The 27625-nt window shown below is 43.9% G+C and overlaps 1 protein-coding gene across 2 annotated transcripts; it reads right to left on the bottom strand.

The window, feature by feature from the left end:
- Positions 1-376: 376 nt before the first annotated feature.
- LOC119277358 (probable ADP-ribosylation factor GTPase-activating protein AGD14) lies at positions 377-11754 on the bottom strand. Of its 2 annotated transcripts, XM_037558636.1 has the most exons (14): positions 11372-11754; positions 10584-10645; positions 9781-9868; positions 9630-9691; positions 9428-9524; positions 8829-9260; positions 7846-8715; positions 7618-7749; positions 7397-7513; positions 6854-6931; positions 6443-6572; positions 6287-6349; positions 799-844; positions 377-728 (listed from the first exon to the last, which is right to left on the bottom strand). In XM_037558636.1, exons 1-14 carry the CDS (start codon positions 11465-11467, stop codon positions 677-679), a joined length of 2325 nt encoding a protein of 774 aa, XP_037414533.1. In that variant the 5' UTR covers positions 11468-11754; the 3' UTR covers positions 377-676. The 2 variants fall into 2 exon arrangements, with proteins under 2 accessions (XP_037414533.1, XP_037414534.1); XM_037558637.1 differs by lacking the exon at positions 6287-6349 and having other exon boundaries at positions 11372-11752.
- Positions 11755-27625: the final 15871 nt, after the last annotated feature.

Below are 27625 nucleotides of genomic sequence, written 5' to 3'. Positions count from 1 at the left end.
CCGTCTTCTTCGTGGCCCACGGCCCAGCCGTATTTCCCTGTTTACTTACTTTTCGCCGCTCGCGTATTTGGCCCAGCTAATAAATGCATCAAGTCCAGCGACGCAACTCAACAGCCCAGATAACGAGCACACATGTGCTCGCGATCAGAAGCACCGCGTCCGATGAACAAGGCAATTCTAGCACCAATTCAAGTAACATCTCACAACAATTCAGTCAGTTGACGAGGCGCCGTACTTTTGCTTAGAGATAAAAATCATGAAGGGCCAGAGAATGCGAATGATCCCCCTATTTCTGAAAATGAGTCAATAATATCCTATTTTGATTCAAATTGAACACAGACCCAAACTACAGGCAAAAGACAGATTGTGTGGAAAATGAAAGCAAACTCATGGTTTTCACAAAACCGCCACACAGCAATATACAACAGAGCAGAAGGACACAGCAGCTTTGCTTCAGGTGAAAAGACTCCAGCGCACCGGCCATATAGAATTCTGCACATTCCTTTCTAGCAATATACAGGAGAGCTGAGAGCGAGGCAGTGAAATCGAAAGATATCTACTGTGTTGTTTCTGGTTTCAAGCATATAGTACATCCGATGGTCCTTTTGGGTTCCGAGCGGTGCAAATCGGCTCTCCTCATCTGTTCATCATCAGCGCCATTCTTCACCAGCAACTCTCATTCATCAAACGGATTTCTTGGTGGAAACTGTCCTTGCTGTGCCGAGTTCCTGTTACAGGGTATCATGTAAAACATAAGGTCTGCTACAAACTATAAGAACAGGTTTCAGGGGAGCTTACAGCATATGGGAGTCTTGTACTTGCCCCGGGATGTATGACAACCCTCCTGAATTCAACAAATAATCAAATAGTGTACATTAACAACGAGAGTTCGTGATTAGGTTTTCTTTCCCCTCGCGCAAGGCTAGGGTTTCTCTCCTCTCGGGCGACGCCGAGTATCCCACCCTGATCGATCTACCTCCCCGTGAGCGGCTCTCTCGATCGGCCAAACCTCGCTCCTCCCTGCCCCTCGGTAGCGATGGAGCCTCCCGCGGACGCCCTGTCAGGCACCAGCGCTGGCGGCGGCTCTCACGGAACGCCGGACCTTGGAGATTTCATGGAACAACTCAACCTGGAAGATGAAGACTTTGATGATCTGGTGATAGATGAGGCTGATCCGGAGATCAATGAGAGCGTGAGATGGCTCGCGCTGGCTAGGGTTCATACCGAGAAAACCTTCAGCCAAGCGGCCTTCTACAAGGATATGCGGGCGGCTTGGAACCCCGCGCAGCCGGTAAGGTTTCGCCCGGTTGGGCCGAAGCTTTTTGTTGTACAAGCATCGTGCTTGGGAGACTGGGAACGTATGCTGCATCAAGGGCCTTGGCTATTCAGGAATTTACTCGTGTTGATGGTTCCATATGATGGTTTCACAAAGGCAGAGGAAGTTCCCATGGTGTTTATGCCAATTTGGCTACAGATTCACAAGATCCCGGAAGGTTTCTGCAGGAAGAACATTGTGGAAAATTTGCTGAAAAACTCTGGCGAGATCCTGGAGATGAGACTGAACGGGAATACCCGTGGTGACTACATTAGGGTTAGGGTTCGGCATGACGTGCGCCGACCTCTCACCAAGTTTGTCAGTATTGTCAGGGGGAAAGAACGCCAAGTCTACTTGGTGCGTTACGAGAAACTCGCACGCTTCTGCAGTGTGTGTAGGCTCATTGGTCATGATTGCAAAGAGTGCGGATCAGGGGTGCATGAGGAGAAGGACAAGAAGTATGGGTCTTGGCTCTATGCTGATGGACTAAATAAACCGCCGTCCAACGATAGTTATGGCCGGGGAAGGAGTCAGAAGCAACATACGCCTCAATCTCACCAGCAGAGGTCGCCGGGAAAGACAGTGGTCGACCCGGACATGCTAGATACGGCTACAAGCCCTGCCAAGGAAGGACACATATCCAAGCAAGGTGATCCAGCAGCTCGCAAAAGACTCTCCATGGAGGATGTTGGACCGGATGCCAATGCGTTGGTAGGGCCGAGAGGTGTGCTAGCACTTACCCAGGGGAATGGTGAGGATGGTGCACATGCCTTGCCTACCAGCAGTGCTAGCAGTAAGAGGGCTCGTGTTGAATCAAGCGGTATGTTAGGTGATAGATCAGCGGCCTCCTTCGAGGAGGACCGCCGGATGCAATGAATATCCTAGCTTGGAACTGCCGGGGGGGGGGACCGCCGGACAGTTCGTGAGGTGTTGGCCCTCTCTAAAGCCAACTCCCCGGGGCTTGTTTTTCTGTCAGAAACAAGACAGGCCCCTTCAAAGATGGAGAAACTGAGGTGGAGATTGCAGATGAAGGGTTTTGCTGGCGTGTCGAGTGACGGCCTTAGTGGAGGCCTTGCACTCTTTTGGGATGAGAAGTTGCAAGTGACGGTGCTAGATTCTTGTGCACGGTACATTGACGTGCGGATTGTAGATGTGGCAAATGATAAAAGTTGGAGAACGACGTTTGTCTATGGGGAACCCCGAGTTGAAAACCGTCATCTCATGTGGAGTTCTCTTTCCCAGCTCCGTGCGGTTTCGTTAGAGCCGTGGTTAGTGTGTGGAGACTTTAATGAGGCAATGTGGCAGCATGAGCATATGTCTAGAGCCCAGAAATCAGATGGGGTTATTCCGGGACTGTTTGTTGGCATGCGAATTATGGGACCTCGGTTTCTCGGGTATCCATTTACATATGATAATGGGCAGATTGGAGAGAGGAACGTGCGAGTTCGCCTTGATCGAGCCTGTGCGGATGAGGGGTGGAGGGAGCTCTTCCCGGCCGCGCAAGTTGTTCACCTTGCTTCGTCATGTTCTGACCACTGTCCGATCGTGGTTCGATTGGCTCTTGAGGATTCGAGGAGGACTACGGCCTCTCCTCGATATGAGATTATGTGGGAACGCCACCCGGCGTTGTCAGAGGTGGTGGCGAGTGGATGGAGGAAAAGCAAACCGGCCGGCAATCTGGCGGCGGTGCGGGACGCCCTACATGAAATGATGAATGGCCTTAGGGCGTGGAGTAAGAAGAATTTCGGCCATGTCACAGAATTGGAGAAGTTAAGATCCGAGCTGGTTGACCTACAGCTAAAGGATGCGGATCGTTCGTTGATTCGCCAGAAGATGGCTCAACTCAATGAGCTGCTATATAGGGAAGAGATGATGTGGTTACAGAGATCGCGCATTACGTGGCTGAAGGAGGGAGAACGAAACACGGCATATTTGCATAGGCGAGCTGTGTGGCGGGCGCGGAGGAACTACATACAGAGACTTCGGCGTACTGATGGATCATGGTGCTCCTCTCCATCGGACATGGAACGCATGGCTACTTCCTACTTCAAGGAAGTGTACACCAAGGACCCGACTCTCAACCCCGATGTCGTTCTTGAGGCTATTGGCCCTAAGGTGACTGAACAGATGAACGCCATGTTATGTGCGCCGTTTACCGAGGAGGAAGTGTCGAATGCACTGTTTCAAATTGGTCCGCTTAAAGCTCCGGGCACGGATGGCTTCCCGGCAAGGTTCTATCAACGGAATTGGGCAGCTCTAAAATCTGAAATCACAGCTGTTGTGTTGGAGTTCTTTGTCTCTGGCTCCATGCCAGAAGGGGTTAATGATACGGCGATCGTCCTCATCCCGAAAGTTCCTCATCCCAAGGAGCTCAAGGATTTCAGGCCGATCAGCCTCTGCAATGTTATTTACAAGTTGGTGTCTAAATGTTTGGTTAACCGTCTCCGTCCCTGTCTGTCGGAGTTGATTTTTGAGAATCAAAGTGCTTTTATTCCGGGCCGGCTCATCTCGGATAATTCTATATTGCCTTTGAGTGCATCCATCACATACAATCGTTGAAGAACACCAGTCGGGCGGCCTGCGCGTACAAACTCGATCTTTCAAAGGCGTACGATCGGGTCGACTGGGATTTTCTGGAGAAGGCGCTGAGTAGATGGGGCTTCTCGGAACAGTGGATAGCTTGGATAATGTCTTGTGTCAAATCTGTCCGTTATTCGGTTAAACTGAATGGGAAACTTCTGGAGGTTTTTTCACCATCGCGTGGCCTTCGTCAAGGTGACCCATTGTCTCCGTTTTTGTTTCTCTTTGTCGCTGATGCGTTATCTGCTCTCCTATCTAAATCAGTGAATGAAGGTAGCTTGAACGGGGTGAGCATTTGTCGGGGTGCACCGGAGATATCTCATCTCCTCTTTGCGGATGACACCTTGCTATTTTTTGAAGCTTCAGGCCAGCAGGCGAATGTTGTTAAAGGTTTGTTGAACACTTATTCCTCGGCGACGGGTCAACTTATAAACCCCGAGAAGTGTTCCATCCTTTTTTCTGACAATTGCGGTGGGTCAGTCGTGGATGAGATCAAGAGTACATTGGAGGTAACGCAACAGGTGTTTGAACCAAAATACCTTGGACTCCCGGTCCCTGAAGGAAGAGTTCACAAGGGGCAGTTTGAGACACTGCAAGATAGATTGAGGAAAATTCTTATTGATTGGAGTGAACAATATGTTTCAGGTGGAAATAAAGAGATTCTTATCAAGGCCGTGGCTCAGGCGATTCCCACCTATGTAATGAGTGTGTTCAAATTGCCGGCCTCTGTGTGTGATGATCTAACCAAGATGATGCGGCAATATTGGTGGGGGGTGGAAAATGGCAAAAGGAAGATGGCCTGGTTAAGCTGGGAGAGGATGATGTTACCCAAAGCAATGGGGGGCATGGGATTCCGAGACATGAGGGCGTTTAATCAAGCTCTGCTTGCCAAGCAGGCTTGGCCTGCTTGGCGCCTCTTAGATAGCCCAGATAGCCTTTGTGCGAGATTATTGAAGGCCAAATACTACCCTAGGGGAAATTTGCTTGACACTGTTTTCTCATCTAACAGTTCGGCGGTATGGAAGGGTATTGTTCATGGACTTGATCTGGTGAAAAAGGGCATTATATGGCGCGTTGGCAACGGCACAATGATAAAAAGCTGGAGAGATGCTTGGATTCCTCGTGGTCACAATTTCAGACCGATCACTCCTAAAGGGAACTGTCGGTACAATCGGGTGGCTGATTTTCTGAATGAACATGGAGCATGGGATGTGGAACGGCTTAGGGAGCATTTTTGGGACATGGATGTCAGGGAGATCGTGAAGATACGCACATCTCCAAGGAACGGGCAGGATTTCATCGCTTGGGCCCCGGAGCGGTCTGGATAGTTCACTGTGCGTAGTGCTTATCATCTAGCAACGGAAGTCCAGCACTCCATGCGGCTCAGCTCGTCAAGCAGTAATTCTTCAGGTCGGAGGCCCATTTGGCAGCGGATTTGGAGCTCTAAAGTGCCTCTAAAGATGAGAATTATGGCCTGGAAGGTTGTCTCCGGTGCTTTAGCTACAAATGAATGCAAGAAGTATCGTCACATATCTACTAGGGATAGCTGTCGGGTGTGTGGCCGAGAAAAGGAGACTAGCTTTCATGCTCTAGTGTCATGTGAGCATGCGCAGAGGATATGGGCTCAGATGAGAACTGTTTGGCGTTTACCGAGCCAGGAGCTCCTTCATGATACTGGGAAGGAATGGCTTTTAAACGTCCTGGCAAACTGCGATGATCACATGCGGGATTGCACGATCATGTTGATATGGAGGATTTGGTCGCTACGATCGGACCTTACACACGGAAAGGATGCTCCGTCCGTAACGGCAACGTCGGATTACCTTCAAAGTTATATGAATTCCTTGAACCTGTGTGGTACTTTCTCCACGGATGATATTCTCAAAGGGAAAATGCCAGCGGTCCGGGAGGCAAACGCCGAGGTACCCGCCCCGCCAATACCTCTTCACTGGCCGCGACCGCCCACGGGATGGGCTGCGCTTTCGGTGGATGGTGCCTTCATGCAAGAGGACGGGTCGGCGGCAGCAGGTATGATACTTCGAAATCATGAGGGTGGTGTGATCTTTGCGGCATACAGATGCATCTTCAACTGCAACGACGCGCTGGAAGCGGAACTACATGCAATAATGCAGGGTATGGCCTTGGCCCTGCAGCACTCATCCTTGCCAATTGTGGTTCAGTCAGACTCATCTACGGCACTAGCTGCAATGACTGGGGACAGCTTGTCCAGGTCTGTTTATGGGCATTTGGTACTTGAGATCAAGCGTCATCTTCAGGATCAAGAGTTTGTTCCATCAAAAATAAAGCATGAGCAAAATAGGGTAGCACATCGGTTGGCATTGTATAGTCGTACGGAGTCTACTACTGCCGTATGGCTGGGAAGGAGCCCACCTTGTATTGAGGAGTTGGTGCCTCTCGATTGTAACCCTCTGATTATGGAATAAAACTCTCTTTCTGTCGCAAAAAAAACAACAACGAGAGTTCATGTGTTTCATGTACTTGTGTACTTCTGCTTGAGGATCAATTTGGCGTGAAGAGGCGGATTACCCTGAGATGCAGAAGGAATATATGGCACCGTAGAATTCTGAGGCATCCATGGCTCGGTTAAGTTGCCGGAGTAGTCTGCGGGAACATGAGGATCCGGCAATGTTGCTTGTAGTGAGGTCAAATCCATAAACTGAAAAGAGGAATAAAAAATATCATAAATAAGAACACGTATGACAGGGTTTTGGCAGCACGAAAACAACTGCATTCTGAGATAGCGGCCATTAAAAGAATGTAAAAGGATGTCGTGTGTGAGGTAGCAACAGCTTATTCTAAAGCACATCTTACACTGAGTTAGCAACAGCTTATTCTAAAGCACATCTTACAGTTTGTTCACAAACAAAAGGAACAATTAGTAGTCCATGTTATAATAGTTCTAAGTGCAAACCAGAAAATAGCAGTACAGTTACACACCATGTCGTTGGCTTCGACATCAGACTCAAATGCCATGTCAAACGGATTTGTTGATTTTCCAGCCTGAGACACCATGTCCTGAAACCAGATTCAAAAGATCAGTTAAAAGAGATAAACAGGTACAATGGAGTACTTAAGAGACTACTGGGGTAAAATGGCTCAGGTTGTCCAGTAGCCCCATGACAGCCTGGCAGGCAAAAAGAAAAGAAGAGAGAAGCAAATACAGCTTTACAAGTCTTTCCTACACCAGCAATATGTATACAGACATGAAAGCAGCCACAAATCCATGCACAAGAAGGCATGTAATGCCTCGATACACACAGTCAGAGCTAAAGAACTGTAAGGCCTAGTATCACCTTAATTGAACTTCTATTTTAGCCAAGTACAAAATACATACAGTATCATATGTCAAACCATCCCACGTATATATCCATGTAAGCTACTCTCTCCGTCCCATAATATAAGAGGGAGTAGCTTCCAATCATATGGAACTAATGTCAGGGAAGCATGAGGAGAGAACCTTCAATCATGGAGAACACATACCAGTTGGGATTGAAGTGGTGCAGGAAATGATGGCTCAGCCAGGACACCAGGAGAGACATTGAAGCCAGGGAATATATCCCCAGGAGTTGACCTTTCAGGCTCACCCCTAGCCAAGTCCTAAAAGAATGGTTCAACCTGTTCAGTCCAGCCTTCTTTGGGAAATAAAGAAATATGTTTTCTTTTCAGCTTTTTAAAGTGATCAAAACGCCAGTTACACACACCTGCGAAGTTCTGGATCCCATGTATGGAACACCGGGTATGGCAAACTGATGAGGTGCTACTTGAGGCATATCATTGAATGCAAACACATTATTAGGCATGTTCCCAGTGGATTCACCAAAGGCATTCCAGTCCTAGGAAGCAACCAAGGAAATCAAAATTCATATTTAGCTCAGTAAAAGTAAAGCTGCAGCAAGCTTCACAGCTTTATATACCAAATGCTAAAGTACCTGGGAGTTTTCCTTCGAGACAGGGATCTTCACCTCTTCAGCATTTAAACTCCACTGGTCCATAGTAGGCGGAGATGTTTGTGACATGATGGCACTTGGTGGTGAATTTGGCAATGTTGATTGATCAATTGCTTTGGCAACAACACTTGGCAATGCAGCAGGCACCTGAGATTGCACATTTGAAACAGAAGTTGACGAACCATATTGAGGTGTGTCGAAGAATGCCCACCCTTCATTAGCAGGCAATGGAGCTGCTGGTGTAATATGATGAACACTAGACGTAGGTGGCAGCTGTTGGTCAAAGCCAGCAAACAGATCCACTGACGGAGGGGAAGAAGAAGTTGCTGAGTCCTGCGCTATTGACAGACTGAAGAGATCTTGGTGCACAGGATGAGATGTGGGGACTGCTTCTGCTGATACAGACGCTGAAGCCGTGACAACCTTCTGAACCACAGCATTATGCACAGCTTCTTTAACAACATCAGAATGACCATTAGGAACTGATGCAGTCTGTTGATTAAAGCCGGCAAACAAATCTATTGGTGGTGCACAAACAACGGGTTGCGGCAATGTTGACATGTCAAAGAGGTCTTGATTAGAGAAAGCCGTTGGTTGTGGTTGTGGTTGGGCTGAAACAGGCAAATGCCGCAGAGATTCTTGGGGGGCAATTTGGCTGGCTGAAGAATTCGCACTCTGCTGCAAGGCATACGGTTGTGTAGAATGAGCTACAGAAGATGCCCCACTCTGACGGTTTGCAGCAGAGGGCACTGGCCTTTCTGTAGGTGCATCAGGTAGGACACCTGAATCAACTGATTTATTAGATGGTGAGCTACCATCAAACGATCCAAAACTTCCAGAAGAAGCTGTTCGCTGCACATATGAAGAAGATATATTTTATGTCTTACCCAATCTACTTCAAGAATTGCACAAGTGAATAGGTAATTTTACTGCAAAGTGAAGATGGAGATGGGAGGATAAATAACCTGTGAACGATGACCTCCATTAGATTCTATTTGTGAAACTGCATTTGGATGTCTTTGGGATTGAGGATTTTCAGCTGATACATTTCTTGAATGGTGCACAGAAGGGCTGCTGTACCCTGTATCCTGAGAGCTAGGAGAAAGCACATCGTTTCTAAAGTCACTGGTGCTTGAGGCTGAAAAGTCAGAAAATCTTGATCCGTGACTCTCATTAGCAAATCGATCTTCATGCATCTGATCCCTGGAACGACCCGGACTGTACAATAGGCTGCCGAGTTTCCCATCAAAGAGTGCCCTATCCGAAGGCCTACGAGCAAGCGTGTTAACTTGCTTGCCATATCGTCTATCCTCATACTGAAAATCATAAGGTGGGCTTTGCGAGTATGAATGATAGGAGTCGGGTCTTCTTGTTTCACTTTCATTGCCCTTTACACTCTGTTGAAAAATTAGAATGTATAGTTAGCACATATGTGTGGCTAATAATGAAAAGGATTGCAGCATGAACAGTGTTAGAAATGTTCAACTGTTAGATGAGGGGAAATTCGGCACTTAGATATCCAGAATTAAAGACCATCACTCTTTAGATTTTACTAACTCGTTACCTCACTATCAGTGGCTGGTTTGTCGGTGGACTTCGCACCAGCATACTTCTTGTCTACATAAACAGTTCTGATAAATTCCCTTATCCTATCTGGTTTGCTGAAACAGAAAGTTACTTGGTAGCATAAGAGGAAATGTAGCAGTTTTTCATAGCACAGGATGCAGGACGTGACTAAAAGGAACTTAAGAATGAAACAAACTCACCTGTTGTCAGGCAACCTCATTCGCTGCCAATCCCAATCTTTTAGGTAGATATCACGTGCTCGCTGCAGTTAGTTACCAACTCCGATGTAAGTCGTTAAGTTGAACAAGTAACTCAAGATGGGAATGGTAGAACAGTTCTGAGCACAGTTACCTGGTTACCACCCTGTTCAAGAGCCCGCACTTCTTGGGTAGTGAATTTAGACATTGACACTGATTTAACACGGTGAGTGAACTCACGGCTGTTATATCAAACACAGAATAAAAATTACTATTAAGGGCACGACAGGAAAATGCAGTAACTGGGGATAGCTTAACAAGACAGCATAACTTCATCATCTATTTCAGCAAATGGCGAAGTGGCTACATGCGGCTATCTCAGGATACTAGTGGGATGTTCAGTTTGAGAAATTAGCTAATCTAGAGACCATCTCATGATAATCATGAAATGACCTCATGCCCTAGAGTTTTATATGGAAAATTCCAATTGCACATATGTAGTAAGATTACAGTGGAATAGTGTGAGACATTGTGATATTGGATTGTTAACTATTTCATGACAACAAAGAGTATCTACTCCTTTGTATCATAGAGTATGCTCCGTTCATAAATACTCCCTCTGTAAAGAAATGGTCTCCAATATGCATCTATGACCATTATTTTTTGTACAAAAATTGTATCATGAAAGTATTGTTCACGACAAATCTAATGATACTATTTTCAACTTACCAATCCATATGATTTTGTATATATTAGTCATCAAAGTTAGAAGAGTTTGATTGCACGCTTTCTAGGAAGTAATCTATTTGCGAGCAAGGTAGTATCAAATACCACATCACAAATTTATGCAGAAGAGAATTTGGCATATAACTAAAACTAAACATGAGATATAAGGCCAAAGACTAAAAGGAAGAACTGAAGCGGCAAAAAAAATCCCCAAAGTTCTAAGATACTCACTGTATCCCACTACATGACAAGCATGTAAAGGTCCAGAAATTGGTGCATACATATTGTGGCCCCTACACCAAAATAAACGTTAGTTGTGCGATTCAAAAGAAATGTCAATATAACAGCATCTAGCATGATTCAGAGAGTTGAGTAAATACAGTGACCTCATTATATTTAACGCAAGATTACAAAGGTAGGATTCAACAAAAGTTAAGCAATGTAGACACCTTTCAGTCAACTAAGCGACCATCGTTACAAAAATAGTAAGGAAATCTACAACCTGAAAAATACGCAAGAGCAACACAAATTGCTTCTACTGACATTAAAAGCACCAAACTATCAGCACTTTTAGCCAACTAAGCAACTTCAGTAGCAAACAATGAAGGGCAACTGCGCACAGAAGTGACGAGGATCTTGGCAGACCAAAAGGAGTTCTGAATTAACAGACCAAACCAGCAATCCTAGATTACTCCAACGGCAACAAAATCAACAGTTTATGCAACCCATCAAGGTAATTACCCCGGCGATCAACCAAGCATCTAACCATCTAAAGCAAAATGATACAGGTAGGTAACAGTGCAATCCTTGCCATCCCCAACCCGACAGCCGCAGCTTAAACACACACGAGCGAACAAATAATCCGCAGCAGAGACAGCAAATTTCGTAAATCCGAGCTAAACCACCGAACCTCACGGTCTCGGGGTCAATGATCCGCGAAGCGAAACAGGACAGACGCGTCAATCAGCTTAGCGGCGGCGCGATAAACAAGTGGAGGAGGTGGAGGAGGAGGCCAGTACCACACTGTTGCAGTTGATGCACTTGCGGTTGGGCGGCAGCTTCATGAGGCCGCGGATGATCTTCTCGTTCCTCTCCTCCTCCCTCCGGCTCCCCATGTCTCCACCGGATGAAGGCAGAAATCGCCCCGGGAGAAAAATTTGCCCCTCGAAAAAGATCGGCGGAAACGGCGAGCCCTGGGTCGAGCGGGACTGCGGCGGGCGACGGATTCGGGCGCTGGTGTGGGGGGGCTGGGGGTTCGGCGGCTAGGGTTTACTGGAGGGGAGGAGGAGGAGGCGGACGGGAATGGCGGCCGCGGCGATGAGTCTTCTAGAGAGAGGGATGGGGGGAGGCGGAGCGAGGAAAGGGCGTTGGGGATTAGTGGCTGGCTGGCTGGCTGGCTGCGAGCCGACGGGTTCGGAAACCCCTTTCTTTTTCAGCTTAGAATTAGGAAAGGCTTAACGGAACCTTTGCTTGCTTGTTTTTATCGAGCCGGGAGCGTGGTGGCGATTTTTCGTGGAATGGAATAAAACGGGCGGAGTGTGCCCCCGTGCTAAGCAACGGTCTGATGCGATCCTCTTTTTCAAATGCAGATGCACCAGGCTGCTGTCCCTCCTTTGTTTAGTTGAGTTGAGTTGATGATGCGTAAATGGGGCTTCGGGTACGGCGGAATGAATGAAATGAACGAGCACGGCCCTCCGGCCGGGTAGAGCTCAGACGCACCGACACAGTGTGGGGGTTCGATCGTTGCGGCGTCAACTGTTAATTTAGTAGACAGTCTCTTATATAAAAATTTGATGAAAAGGCCTTCGTAGCTTTGTTAATAATCAAATAACACGTATATAGTCTGCTTAGAATTTGTCAATGAAATCAGGTGGTGCATCCATCCACACCATAGTTTAAGCAACCGGTCCGACCGTCAGAACCAAAACTGGCATTGATGGCTGTTTTTTAGGCTCACTGGACCGTCCTACAATCAGATTGGACGGAACCCGTCAAACCGGCTGGTTTTCAAATGGTTTATTGTGAACCGGGAGTATAAACCAGATCGACTAAACCACCTTTATACCTGCAAAATAGAAAAGGCTTGCTCTCAATGGAAATCGAACTCAGGTGGTTGTGAGGGAAGAAAGCCGCGGAGCTATACTCAGCCTACCAACCATCTCTCCACGAACAAGTTTCTGTTAAACGATTAAACGTTTACTTATTTTACCTATTTGTATATGTTTTGTCTAAAAAAAGCAACAATTGAACCGGTGAATCAGCGGTCCGACCGGTTAAAACCAGACCCAGTTGGCTCATAGGTACGGTTTTCTAAACTACCACACCGACAGAGTGTTAGCACTACCCCGACGACCTAGCTCATAAGCAACTAATTTCGATTTTCTATTATAGTGCTCAATAGTAATTTTTCCGAACTCTCTTAACAAAACTCTGCTATCTTCCAACACATGACCAACCAACATAGATCGACCTTCATTTAGCGAAGAGCATTCACCCCATTATATTATTCATCCCCACCAGTACAATGTTACACCCCATTAGTAGTACACACAAATGATAAATCTATGTAACAAATACTAAGAAAATCGTAATGGATATATCATAATGATTGTGTCCGGACAAATTACAATCAATCATTGTCGTTGCATATACACATGTCACATCTGATTAGACATATTGTGGATGATGATAGATTCTTTGTAATATCCTGAGCTCCTACGTGGAAAATAATATTTCTGTAGTTTTATCTAAAAATTTATAATAGATGAATCAACAAAATACTGCCTACAATCACAGGTGACAGGTCATTATAATCGTACATAAAAGTGTCCTAAAACTATCGCCCAACCAGATCCCTTAAACCTAGCCAAAACGTTTGAATTGTCCGGCACCCCTCATACTCAAACCATATGTGAGGTGAATATGGGGACGCCCGGATGCGCCCAACACATCGGATCGTGATACGTCTATAATGTATCTACTTTTTCAAACATTTTCGCTCTTACTTTGGACTCTAATTTGCATGATTTGAATAAAACTAACCCAGGCTGATGTTCTTTTCAGCAGAACTACCTTATTGTTTTTTGTGCAGAAATAAAAAGTTCTCAGAACTAGACGAAATTTTACGGAGAATTGTGAGAGGGGGGCTCCATTTGAACTTGTGGGGCCCTCGGGGCTCCGTTTGCCCTACCTCCAAGTCCATAAGTACCGTCTTCCCGAGAGAAAATCAGAGATAAAGTTTTATCACGTTTTACGATACGGAGCCACCGTCACCTCCTATTCTTCATCGCGAGGCCTGCTACTTTTGATAGGCATTGGGATTTCCCCGAAGAGGAAGGGTGGTGTGGTATAGTAGAAGAAGGTATTTCCCTCAATTAAGAACCAAGGTTTGTCGAACCAATAGGAGACTCACACAAACAAAGATAAACGGTACCTGCACACACACAAAAAAACAAATACTTGCACCCAACACGAGCAAGAGGGTTGTCAATCCCCTTGTACTTGTTAATTGCAAGGATTAATTCTGGTAATTGTTGGGGATATAACCCCGCGATGAGACTCGCCCTACTAGGCCGGGTTAGGATGTTGGTGATAATCCCCAAGTGCAGGGAATCACCGTAGCAATTTCCAAAGGTGGAAGTGATAAGCATGGAGTGTCGAAACCCACAACGAGCTAAAGGTAAGATCAATATTCTCTCAAGTCCTATCTGCCACTAATACGACTCTACGTACACCGAACGTTTGCTTTCAACTAGAAACGAGAAATAAAACTATGTTGTGGGTATGAAGAGGATAACTTTGCATGATATCGAAGAGCTAAAATAAAAGTAGGTGGTGTTGTCATAAAGTTAGAATATATTACTTAAGTATTATAAATAGCGAGTGTGAAATAATGATGGGTCGGTGTGCGGAATTGTCCTAAGCAATTGTTAACAAGATCGGTAATCATTATTCCAATTTCATATGAGGGAGAGGCATAAGCTAACATACTTTATCTTCTTGGATCATATGCACTTATGATTGGAACTCTAGCAAGCATCCGCAACTACAAAAGATCATTAAGGTAAAACCCAGCCATAGCATTAAAGTATCAAGTCCCCTTTATTCCCATATGCCATGACCCACTTATCATTGTTTGTGTCTCAGTCACTCACGCAACGCAGACAATAAGCAAACCATGAACATATTACAAACCCTACAACGGGGATCCCTCACGCTTGCGCGACACGGAGGGCACCATAGGACAGCACCAATAATAAAGCATGCAACTCAAACCAATCTAGATCATCAATTAACCCAAAGACAAAGGAAATCTACTCAAAACATTATAGGATGGCAACACATCATTGGATCATAATATGTGGCATAAAGCACCATGTTCAAGTAGGTGATTACAACGGGGTGCGGAAGAGTGGACCACGTAAAAGAGGTGAGGATGGTGATGATGATGAAGACGATCACCGCGACGATGATTCCCCTCCCGATGGCACTCCGGCGCCACCGAGAGAGAGGAGGAGAGGTTCTTCCCCTTGTGCTTCCTCCTCCATGGCCTCCCCCTGGATGGGGAGAGGTTCTCCCTCTGGTCCTTGGCCTTCATGGCGATGATGGCCCCTCCGAGATCCTCCCCCATGGCCTCTGGTGATGATGGCCCTCTCCAGCAGGGTGCCGGAGAGGGCCTATATTGATTTCTTGTGGTTCTGGAGGCTTGCGGCGGCGGAACTTTCGATATCTCCTCTGTTCTGGGGTTTTTAGGATTTATAGGAGGGGTTGGCGTCTGTTTCACATCAAGGGGGCCCACGAGGAGTCCACGAGGTAGGAGCACCCTCCGGAGGGGTAGGGCGCGCCCTCCACCCTAGTGGTGGCCTCGGGACTCCCCCCGGCAGCTTTTCATTCCAGTATTTTTTATATTTTCCAAAAATATTCTCCATTAATTTTCAGCGCATTCCGAGAACTTTTATTTCTGCACAAAAATAACACCACGGTAGTTCTGCTGAAAACAGCGCCAGTCCGGGTTAGTTCTAATCAAATCATACCAAAATCATGTAAAAATATTATAAACATGGCATAAATACTTCATAAATTATAGATACGTTGGAGACGTTTCAGCATCCCCAAGCTTAATTCCTGCTCGTCCTCGAGTAGGTAAATGATAAAAGAAATAATTTATGAAGTGTGAATGCTACCAAGTGCACAGGTTTGATCAATGATAATTTCAGTCACCTTTTCTAGCATCCTTATATATCATAAACAGTAGCTCAACTCATAAAACTTCTCATGATCAAGTAACAAGCTATTCACATGTTAAAGTATAGATCATAAACTTTCTTGAAAACTAACAAAATATGTTCTCAGTCATCAAACAATTGCAATTCATCTTATTTTCAGGAAGGGTCTAGTAAGAGCTTTGATTTAGCAAATTCGACATACTCAACTATCATTTAATCTTTCACAATTGCTAACACTCACGTGATATTTATGGGTTCAAAGTTTTAATCGGACACAGAGAAAGATAGGGGCTTATAGTTTCGCCTCCCAACCTTTTACCTCAAGGGTAATATCAACAATAATATTTTATGAAAACCTACATCCAAGTGGATATATATATATCCGGATCGCTTCAACACAAAGTGCTTGCCAAAGGAAAAAGTGTAAAAAGGAAAGGTGATGGTCACCAAGACTCTTATATAAGGGTAGAAGATAAAAGTAAAAGATAGGCCCTTCGTAGAGGGAAGCAAAGGTTGTCATGTGCTTTTATGGTTGGATGCATAAAATCTTAATGCAAAAGAACGTCACTTTATATTGCCGCTTCTGATAAAGACCTTTGTTATGCAGTCCGTCGCTTTTATTTCTTCCATATCACAAGTTCGTATAAAGCTTATTTTCTTCACACTAATAGATCACACATATTTAGAGAGCAATTTTTATTGCTTGCACTGATGACACCTTACTTGAAGGATCTTAGTAAATCCATAGGTAGGTATGGTGGACTCTCATGGCAAAACTGGTTTAAGGGATGTTTGGAAGCACAAGTAGTATTTCTACTTGGTGTAAAGAATTTGGCTAGCATGAGAGGGAAAGGCAAGCTCAACATGTTGGATGATCCAAGACAATATAACTTCTATTCTGATATAAGAAAACATAACCCATTAAGTTGTCTTCCTTGTCCAACATCAACTTTTTAGCATGTCATATTTTAATGAGTGCTCACAATTACAAAAGATGTCCAAGATAGTATATTTATATGTGAAATTCTCTTCCTTCAATATTCTTTCATGAATTGCTCAACTGACCAATACTGCGTTTGCTAACTTTCAATAAATTTACCACCTATACTTATTATGTGTGAAGTCATTACTCCCCATGGTATAAGCATATGAAACATATATAAATTCAGATTTATGATATTCAATTTATTCAACCATCTACTCATAGAATATAAGTGAAGCACGAGAGTAAATGTCAAACTACTCCAAAAAGATATAAGTGAAGGACAATGAGTAGTCAAATAATTAACTAGCCATGGGAGGATTCTCTCTCATTCAAGATTTCAAATCCAATGATTTTATTCAAACATCAAGTAAAATTGAAAATACGCTCCAAGCAAAACACATATCATGTGACGAATAAAAATATAGCTCTGAGTAAAGTATACCGATGGTTTTGAAGACGAAAGAGGGGATGCCTTCCGGGGCATCCCCAAGCTTAGGCGCTTGAGTCTTCCTTGAATATTACCTTGGGGTGCCTTGGGCATCCCTAAGCTTAGGGTCTTTCCACTCCTTATTCTCCTCATATCGATATCTCACCCAAAACTTGAAAACTTCAATCACACAAAACTTAACAGAACTTCGTGAGATGGGTTAGTATGATAAAGAGTAAATCATTCACTTTGGTACTGTCAAAGACAAGATTCATAATTGTTCTCACACAGTGCCTACTGTACCATATCATTTCTACAATTTATATTGAGCAATATAAGCCATAGAAACTAGAAAACAAGCAAACTATGCATTGAAAACAGAATCTACCAGAAAGAGAACAGTCTGTAATGATCTGAATAGAAATCATACTTCTGTCACTCCAAAAATTCTGAAAAATTAGGACAACCTGGGAAATTTGTATATCAATCTTGTGAAAAAATTTCAGATCAAAAGCACGCTTCTATGATTTTTTAAAATTTTGGCAATGAGTGCAAAAGTTTCCGTTTTTCAGCAAGATCAAATCAACTATCACCATAAGCCATCCCAAAGGTCTTACTTGGCACTTTATTGAAACAAAAGCTCTAAAACATGATCAATACAACAACTTAATCATGTAAACACACAAAAACAGTAAGGATAAATATTTGGTTGTCTCCCAACAAGCGCTTTTCTTTAATGTCTTTCTAGCTAAGCATGATGATGTCAATGATGCTCATATGAAAGATAAGAATGAAAACATAACGAGAGCATCATGAAGCATATGACTAGCACATTTAAGTCTAACCCACTTCTTATGCATAGGGATTTTGTGAGCAAACAATTTATGGGGAAAAGAATCAACTAGCATAGGAAGGCAAAACAAGCATAACTTCAAAATTTAAGCACGTAGAGAGGAAACTTGATATTATTGCAATTCCAACAAGCATATATTCCTCCCTCGTAATAATTTTTAGTAGCATCATGAATGAATTCAACAATATAACCATGATCTACAAGCATAGAAATTTTACTATTCTCCACATAAGCAAAATTCTTCTCATTCAGAATAGTGTGAGCAAACTCAACAAAATAACTATCATGTGAGACATAATCCAATTGGAAATTAAAATCATGATGACAAGTTTCATGGTTAACATTATTCTTTATAGCATATATGTCATCACAATAATCATCATAGATAGTAATTTTGTTCTCATAATCAATTGGAACCTCTTCCAAAATAGTGGAATCATTACTAAATAAAGTCAAGACCTCTCCAAATCCACTTTCATAGATATTGCACTAAGATTCAACACCCTCCAAAATAGTGGGATCATTACTTCCTAAAGTTGACACTCTTCCAAACCCACTTTCGATGACAGTCTTATTCACACTCCAAAAGATATAAGTGAAGTTCATGGAGCATTCTACAATTAATATAGATTAACCAATATCCAAGCTCAAAAAATATAAGTGAAGCACACGAAGCATTCTATAAAACCATACTCAAAAGATTTAAGTGATGCACAAAGAGCATTCTATAAGGTCATACTCAAAAGATATAAGTGAAGCACATGAAGCATTCTATAAATCAATGAAGGGCTATCTCATACTAGCATGGTTCTTAAAGAAAAAGAAAAACACAAAGGACACAAATCATGTGAAACAAAAATCAAGGTATACTGATAATTGTTGAAGAAGAAAGATGGGATGCCAACCGGGGCATCCCCAAGCTTAGATGCTTGAGTATCCTTGAAATATTTACTTGGGGTGCCTTGGGCATCCCCAAGCTTGAACTCTTGCCTCTCTTTCTTCTTCTTGCACCGGTAACTCCTCATTCTTCGAACACTTCATCCACACAAAACTTAACAAAAACTTTGTGAGATCCGTTAGTATAATAAAGCAAATCACTACCTTTAGGTACGGTTGTAAACTCATTCCAATTTCATATTAGCATTATATCTACTGTATTCCAACTTCACCATGGTTCATACCCCCCGATACTACCCATAGATTAATCAAAATTAGTGAACAACACATAGAAAACAGAACCTGTCAAAAACATGACAGTCTGTAGTAATCTGGAAACTTCGTATACTTCTGTAACTCCAAAAAATCTAAAAAATTAGGACAATCTAAACAAATTGTATAGAAGTACTGTGCAAAAAGTTTCAAATCTGTTTGACTTTCCAATAAAAAATGTAAATTCATGCGCTACAGATAAAGTTTTTGTTTTTGCACTGCACATAGTAAACAAGCAATCTAATCATCCTAAAACCAAGGCTTGGCACATTATTTTTATAATAAAATGGATATATACAAGGGGGTAATTATTTCTGAGAAACTTCCATGAAAAATTCTACATTGTTTCCATGAGCATGAACACAAGTGTTCAAGGTCGACCCTCTTCTCCAATGCATAACTTTCCAATCACTTCTCTTTTTTGAAAAAACTTTTTAGGCATATGAGGCAAGTAAGTTTTTTGCATTTTCATTTTTTCATTTTTTTGTATGTTTCACCCACAACTAAGCAAAACAAAAACTACTTAGTGAAGAAAGCAAACAAGCACACACGAGAATATCAACCCCACGCTATTGCTCCCCGGCAACGGCGCCAGAAAAGAGCTTGATAATCCCCAAGTGCAGGAAATCATCGTAGCAATTTCCAAAGGTGGAAGTGATAAGCATGGAGTGTCGAACCCACAAGGAGCTAAAGGTAAGATCAATATTCTCTCAAGTCCTATCTGCCATTGATACGACTCTACGTACACCGAACGTTTGCTGCCAACTAGAAACGAGAAATAAAACTATGTTGTGGGTATGAATAGGATAACTTTGCATGATATCGGAGAGCTAAAATACAAAAGTAGGTGATGTTATCCTAAAGTTAGAATATATTACTGAAGTATTATAAATAGCGAGTGTGGAATAATGATGGGTCGGTGTGCGGAATTGTCCTAAGCAATTGTTAACAAGATCGGTAATCATTATTGCAATTTCATATGAGGGAGAGGCATAAGCTAACATACTTTCTATTCTTGGATCATATGCACTTATGATTTAAACTCTAGCAAGCATCTGCAACTACTAAATATCATTAAGGTAAAATCCAACCATAGCATTAAAGTATCAAGTCCCCTTTATTCCCATACGCCATGACCCACTTATCCGTGTTTGTGTTTCAGTCACTCAACACGGACAATTAGCAAACCATGAACATATTGCAAACCCTATAGCGGGGATCCCTCATGCTTGCCCGGCACAGAGGGCACCATAGGACAGCACCAATAATAAAACATGCAACTCAAACCAATCTAGATCATCAATCAACCCAAAGACAAAGGAAATCTACTCAAAACATCATAGGATGGCAACACATCATTGGATCATAATATGTGGCATAAAGCACCATGTTCAAGCAGGTGATTACAACGGGGTGCGGGAGAGTGGACCGCTTAAAATATATGAGGATGGTGATGATGATGGTGATGTTGATGAAGACGATCACCGCGGCGATGATTCCCTTCCTGATGGCACTTTGGCGCCACCGAGAGAGAGGAGGAGAGGTGCTCCCCTTGTGCTTCCTTCTCCATGGCCTCCCCCTGGATGGGGAGAGGTTCTCCCTCTGGTCCTTGGCCTTCATAGCAATGATGGACCCTCCGAGATCCTCCCCTATGGCCTCCGGTCATGATGGCCCTCCCCGACAGGGTGCCGGAGAGGGCCTAGATTGATTTCTCGTGGTTCTAGAGGCTTGAGGTGGAGGAACTTTCAATCTCTCCTCTGTTCTGGGTTTTTTACGATTTATAGGAGGGGTTGGCATCAGTTTCACGTCAAGGGGGGCCACGGGGAGTCCACGAGGTAGGAGCACCCTCCTGAGGGGTAGGGCGCGCCCTCCACCCTCGTGGTGGCCACATGACTCCCCTCCGGTAGCTTTTCGTTCCAGTATTTTTTATATTTTCCAAAAATATTCTCCGTTGATTTTCAGCGCATTCCGAGAACTTTTATTTCTGCACAAAAACAACACCACGGTAGTTCTGTTGAAAACAACGTCAGTCCGGGTTAGTTCTAATCAATTCATACCAAAATCATGTAAAAATATTATAAACATGACATGAATACTTCATAAATTATAGATACATTGGAGACGTATTAGTTGGCGACTCATAAAGGAGGCCTTAGACATGCCTAGAAGATCTAGACATAAGACCTAAATGGCGACTTACGAGGAGAGCCACCGGAGGCCCAAGCCTAGAAGATGGTGCGAGACCCGGTGTTGTAAGTCGTCCGATGGTGACTTGTCTAGGGAGGCAAGGTGACTTAGAACCCGAGTCGGTTACACTGAGTAACCCGATCCGGACTCTTGTAAGCCCAGGGCCTCGACCTGTGTATATAAAGGCGAGTCCCTGCGGCGAGTAAACCTAATAAACAGTTGATCGAGAGCTAGGTTTAGCGATTCCGCTCCCTTGTAATCAATACTCAAGCAATAAATCTCAAACAGGACGTAGGCTTTTTACCTCGTTGGTGAGGGGCTGAACCTGGGTAAACTCGTGTCTCTCGTCCCGCTCAACCCCTTTAAGCTAACATACGTTGCGATGGCTCCACGATTAAGTCATTTCAATAGGACATTCACCGTGTTAAACCAACGATAGTTGGCGCCCACCATGGGGCCAGCGCACGGTGGTTTCAAGTTCTTGAAGGGCTCTTTCCCATGGATCGAGGGATACGCCGTTGGCAGGATGACCAAGAGTCGCCGCGGCAAGCTCTACATCGACGACTCCGGCTGGAGCCCCGATCGAGGTTGAATCAATCAAGTCCGGGTATCGGGTCCCCTTCAGCGGAATTCATGTCTTCATAATCATTTACTGGCGATTTTATATTTCAGAAATGATTTATAAAATTCAAAAAATGTTTAAACTTCAAAAATTCATAGAAAATTAATCGTAGCTTAGAATGAAATAAATTATATATGAAAAATCATCAGAAAAATGCAAGGAATACATTTATGACATTATCATGAATGAAAAACCAACTTATACATGTTGTATAATTGAAAACAACTAAATGGCATTTTAAATGCTTAGATTGGAGTTTGCATTTGAACCCTTGGTTCAAATGGACTTCCTTGAACTTGTAGCTATATGCATTAGCACAATCCACAACATTCTTGACATGTCATATGCATGCATCATATTGTTCAATTTGTTGTGTATTGATTGCCGGAAACTATCCCTCTCGATAGGTCCTGCTCCTACGAGTGGCACCGAGCCCCTGTCTGAGGAGTTGTACTACCCTGTGGATTCCCCAGGCAAGCAATCCCCCTTGATCATTCCGATACAACCCCACTCTCTTGCTCCTGCTCTCTTTTATTGCATTGGGACAACAACAATTCAACTTTTACTTTATGTTGCATAGTTGAACCTATTCCTTTGCATGGCCTGACATTATCACAGTAAATAGCTAAACCTTCCTAGCATGATTAGGAGATTCTTGAGACATGATGTGATTTCATCCATGCCATACTTGCTTTTGCTTAAGTTGTGTCAGGTCTGTTTCATCTAGAATGGATTGGAGTGGTATGATTATGTCCTGATGTTGAGAGTTAAGTGTGTGAATCCAATTTGGTAAAGGTAGCGATGAGAGGCCATGTAGGAGTACATGGTGGGTTGTCTCATTGAGACTGTCCTTAAGAACCGAGTTCCATTTTTGTGATCCAAGAATAGTTACTACCACACATTGGGCTCCGGGCGCTCCAAGCTCTCTCGACTTATTAATCTCCTTGATCTCTGCCCAAGAGTTGCATCTAGTTTCTGGTGTTTATAGGATGTGCTATTGGTCATACCAAGTGCAGTACTACCCGACAGGGTGGACTTGGGACGACTAGGCATGTGGCACGGTGTGCCAAGCATAGTACCATCCTCGAGGTGGACTTGGGAACTCTGCTCACATTGTTTCAGGCCGTGATAGAAACCTCGACCGGACTTCCCTTGCGGATACAACCTCAAATAGGCGGTAAACTTGGACTAGAGTCTTGTGTGGTTAGTCAGGTCGTGGCCGACACCCTCACCAAGCCTCCTCTTGAAGGTTGTTGAGATACATGACGTGTATATGGCGATAAGTGGTGAGAGCGTGTGTGAATAAGTACACCCCTATAGGGTTAATGATGTATTCGGATAGCCGCGTCCTCGGGTATGGACTACTTGGAAAGCTACATTGTTCATAGAAAACTCAAACCGGATACTCTAAAATGGGCAAGATAAGCGTGAGTGCTATGGATGGCCTTCTCGTATGGAGACATGAATGGATCCATAATTGAGTATTGTTGTGGTGATTAGCTAGTGGACTCGTGCGCACTTTCTCACCTCAAAGAAATTACTAGTAGTCGTAGTACATGATAGCCACTAAGTCAAAGCTGGCATGCTGTAGCGAAACCCCATAACCCCCTTTATTGAAACTAATTCATACGGGATAGTTTTGATATAAGTCTTGCTGAGTACCTTTGTACTCATGTTTGCTTAATTAAACTGTTGCAGAGGAGTTCCCCGATACTACAGGTGGGTTCTATCTAGACGTCGATGATGACGAGTAGCTTGTTACCTCAGCTACGATCTTGCACCCTTGGGAGGGTTTGTAGATAGTCAGGCTTGCTAGCCTTCTATATTTTCAGTTGTCTATACTCAGACAAGTTTCATGCTTCTGCTTGGTCTGTATGACTTGTGTGTAGGGTCATGAGACCCCTGTTTGTAATAACCTGACATGTATGGCTCTTCAAAGCCTCTTAATAAGTACTTGACTTTGTAGAGTTATGTTGTGATGCCATGTTGTATCTACACATACCATGAATATTGTGTGTATGTTTGAAATGCACTGGTATGTGTGGGAATTCGAAGCCTAGTTGTTTATTCTTGGTAGCCTTTCTTATGGGGAAATGCTCCCTAGTGCTTCCACTAAGCCATAGTAGTTCGCTACTGCTTCGGAACACTTGGACTGGTCGGCATATATCCTTGTTTGTTCCTATATCTGTCCCTTCGGGGTGTTGTTCCTTTAAGTCCTTGTAGCTTGCTACGACTTGGGTTCATACGTTGATGACCGACATGTTCATTGTTGGGTTACATATGCCTATCCCTGTAAGTTTGTGCCACCTTGGGTTTACAAGTAGTCATGTCGACCCGGGTTCTTTGTCATATGGATGCTAGGGACACAGTCATATACGTGAGCCAAAAGGCACAAACGGCCCCGACCAAGCTAAGGCTGCAGCCGTGGGTTACCGTGCGTGAGGCCGCAAAGTGATATGATGTCTTACATGCTAGATCGGCGTGACTTAGGATCGGGATCCCGACACAAACCCTAGAAGACTACTCTCAAGCACAGACTCCATGCGATAATGCCCCCTCTGATTTAAACATCCTAGGGCTGGCGCCCCAACAAAACACGCCAGCAACACGTAAAAGTGACATCCATCAAATGACAGTAAGCCCAAGTCTCTACACAAAGAGAATATGCCAATCCCTAGCACGTCGATTTTCCTCCAAGAACAAGCTGAATCACTTCGGTCCATTTTTTTCTTCATGTCTTCCTTCATTCGTCATCCTCCAGTCTTGGTATCCAGGACACCCAACTATGCCTTGCATGGAAGTATCGGTGCTGACTCGATCTAGAAGTTTTGCGTAACATTGATGCCCCATTTATGTTTCTTCCTTCACATGCAATACACCCTTATCATTAATCCAGTACGAAACCTTGAACAACACATTATTAGGTTCATTAGGCCATTTCTTTCGAAAACAAGCCCGATTACGCATTTTCCAGACACTCCAAATAATGGCAGCAACCCCCATAGTAAACATATTCTTATTCATAGATGTCATCCCTTTCAGCCACACATTGAAGCAAGTATCGACATCATAGAAATCACAAGAAATTCCCAAACTACAACTAACTACATTCCAAATGTACCTAGTGAAAGGATCAAGATGGACCTAGAGGGGGGTGAATAGGTACAATTAAAAAATTTAATTGTTACTTAGCAATTTTAGGCAATAATGCGGAATATGAAAGTGAGCCTAACAATTGCAAGTAAGATGCTAAGACCTAAGCAAGGTAAGCAAGTAACACAAGTATGAGAGTAATCAAGCACAATATAGAATAAGTAAAGACTAAGAGACAAGTAACCACATGTAGGAAGTTAGCGTTAGAAATAACCACAACTTCGAGAGATGAGGATGTATCGATATTCACTTCCTTGGAGTGAAGCTACATCACCATTTAGAGAGGTGGGTGTTACCATGAAGGCACACCAATGCCACGAAGGCTCACCCTATTCTCTCTTTGAGATATCACCACAAAGGCGGTTCCCAACCACTAGTCGTATACCTTTAGGTGATCTCCAAACCCTCACAAACTTTTCAGGGGTAATCACAATGGTTGATTCCTCTCTGAATGACTCCTACCGCCTAGGAGTCTCCAACCTCCAAGAGTAACAAGATCAAGGGAACCGCTCAAAACTTGCTCAAATCACAAATTCCTTTGGTTGAGAGAATGAGAGAGAGACGATCTATCTTTTGATTGGAACAACACTCAAGAATCCGCACAAACGCTCTTGGGATCTAGGATTTGGTGGAAGCAAGAGAGAGTGAGAGAGAAAGGTGTTCTTGGAATCTTTGCACTGTGTTTGACCCCTCCCCCACAGGGTGGGAAGAGGATATTTATAGTCTAAGTGCAAAAGTGGCCGTTGGAGGTCACTTATGCTGCACAGACACCAGACGTTTGACAGGTACCAAACGTCCAAACAGAAAAGTTGGACCGGACGTCCGGCAGGCACCGGTCGTCCGATACACAAATAAAAACAGAGATCTAGTGTAGTACAAGTGAGGGAAGACGCACACGGAGCAGAAGTCCGAGAGTGTCGGTCGTCCGGTGTACGGTCGTCCGAAAGGAACGGACTTCCGTTAATTTCGGCTCTGTGAAGTGGCACCGGATGGCCGGTCACCACCAGATATCCGAAGGGAACGGAATCCGAGAATATCTCTTCTATGACATGGCACCGGATATCCGAAGAGCACCGGACATCCGGAGGACAGGGAAGCATCGGACGTCCGGAGACTGGCGGTCGTGCGGACAGAAACAGAGGCCAAAAGGTCTACTAAGATAGGAACACTATCTAAGAGATTTTATTCTAGATTTTGAGCAAGTCTTCTGCGAGAACCAATGATCCCCTCTTAGTAGTGTAGGATCCCTATACTCAAATAAAAGTAAAACGGAGAAGGATCTAAAGCTTTGCATCTTGTTTCACCTTCCTTTGAGTATCTTGAATATGTAAGTTTTGAACCACACTAATATCTTCCAGGAACAAAACCTGAGATGCACTTGACAGAATTGATTAGTTCCCTATATGTATGTTGTCAACAACTTATCAAATAAGATTAAGGGCATGATTGCACTTTCAAGCTCCCCCTTTTTGGTAGTTGATGACAACATACATATAACTCTCAAAAATAAATAGACTTATGAAGCTTATGAGAGATTTGTAACAGAGCTCCCCCTTATTGTATGCATGGTGAAACTGATATGGTCAAGAGCTAACATTTCAAAGCACATAATGACAACATACAAATAATGCACCATAGAGCTCATATCAACATACATAGATAGCATAATGTTAAGAACACATATATCATAGCATAGTGGTTCAACTTAACACATAAAACATAATGGTCCAACGAGCTCAACATAAAACATAATGGTCCAACGAGCTCAACATAGTGGTTCATCATACAAAAATAAGAGAGGTAAGATAAGTCTATGATAAATCTCCTCCCCCTTGGCATCAAGTACCCAAAAGGGGAAGGCACCACAAAAGCCACCACATCTTTAGAGATCATCACTGTCATCGTCGTCGCCATGGGCACCACTACCTCATGCCTCGTCAAAGAAATCTGCCCATTCAGGACCAGAAGGGAAGCCAAAGTCGGAGGGAGGAGCATCAAGAAGACGCTCATCCTCACCCACATCTATGGCTTCGGAGGCTCTCAGACGCGCCTTCAGAGCATTCTTAGAAGAGAACATGCGAGTGACCACATCATGATTTTGAGAATAGTGGAAGGAGAAGGCCTTCATCATGGCTGAATGGGACTTCCCGAGAAAGCGAGCAATGCGACCGAAAGACCCCGAGCTAGGGGGGGTAGGGCGAGATTAAGCAGCGGACTGTCGAGCAGTTGATGATTTCTTGGGAGCCCAATCATCCTCCATATGAGTTGGAATGACCCACCACAGATGAACATGAGTCTGAGCAATGGGAAAAGGAGCAATACTCTCAATGAAGGCCTGAAGAAAAGGAGCATGAGGAAAGGTCCACTTGTATTGAGGACTAGCAAGACGGATCTCATGCCACAAGAAGTGAGGGACATTGATCTTTCCGTTGGGATGTTCATAGAGATGATACATGAGATGAATACAATACCCATTACAAGAACCTTTGTCACCCATCTTGGGATAGATGGTGCACACACTGATAGATAATGAAAAGGGGAGATCGCCAAATAGATAATTGATTGAGATCTTTTCCCTTTTCCACTTCATCAAGCTCAGTAATAGGTTTGGG

Source organism: Triticum dicoccoides, chromosome 3B (assembly GCF_002162155.2).
Source record: "Triticum dicoccoides isolate Atlit2015 ecotype Zavitan chromosome 3B, WEW_v2.0, whole genome shotgun sequence".
Classification (NCBI taxonomy): Eukaryota; Viridiplantae; Streptophyta; class Magnoliopsida; order Poales; family Poaceae; genus Triticum; species Triticum dicoccoides.
Note: the sequence above shows the minus strand (reverse complement) of the source record. Positions and strands in the feature narration are given on the sequence as shown.

What these genes read in the sequence shown, in the direction of transcription:
- LOC119277358 (XM_037558636.1), bottom strand. Translation starts at nt 11,467, where the DNA reads ATGGGGAGCCGGAGGGAGGAGGAGAGGAACGAGAAGATCATCCGCGGC. An exon ending in GCATCAACTGCAACAGTGTG is followed by an intron (nt 10,646 to 11,371) that starts GTACTGGCCTCC and finishes ATTTTGGTGTAG; the next exon opens with GGGCCACAATATGTATGCAC. An exon ending in CACCACTTCAATCCCAACTG is followed by an intron (nt 6,932 to 7,396) that starts GTATGTGTTCTC and finishes ATCTGGTTTCAG; the next exon opens with GACATGGTGTCTCAGGCTGG.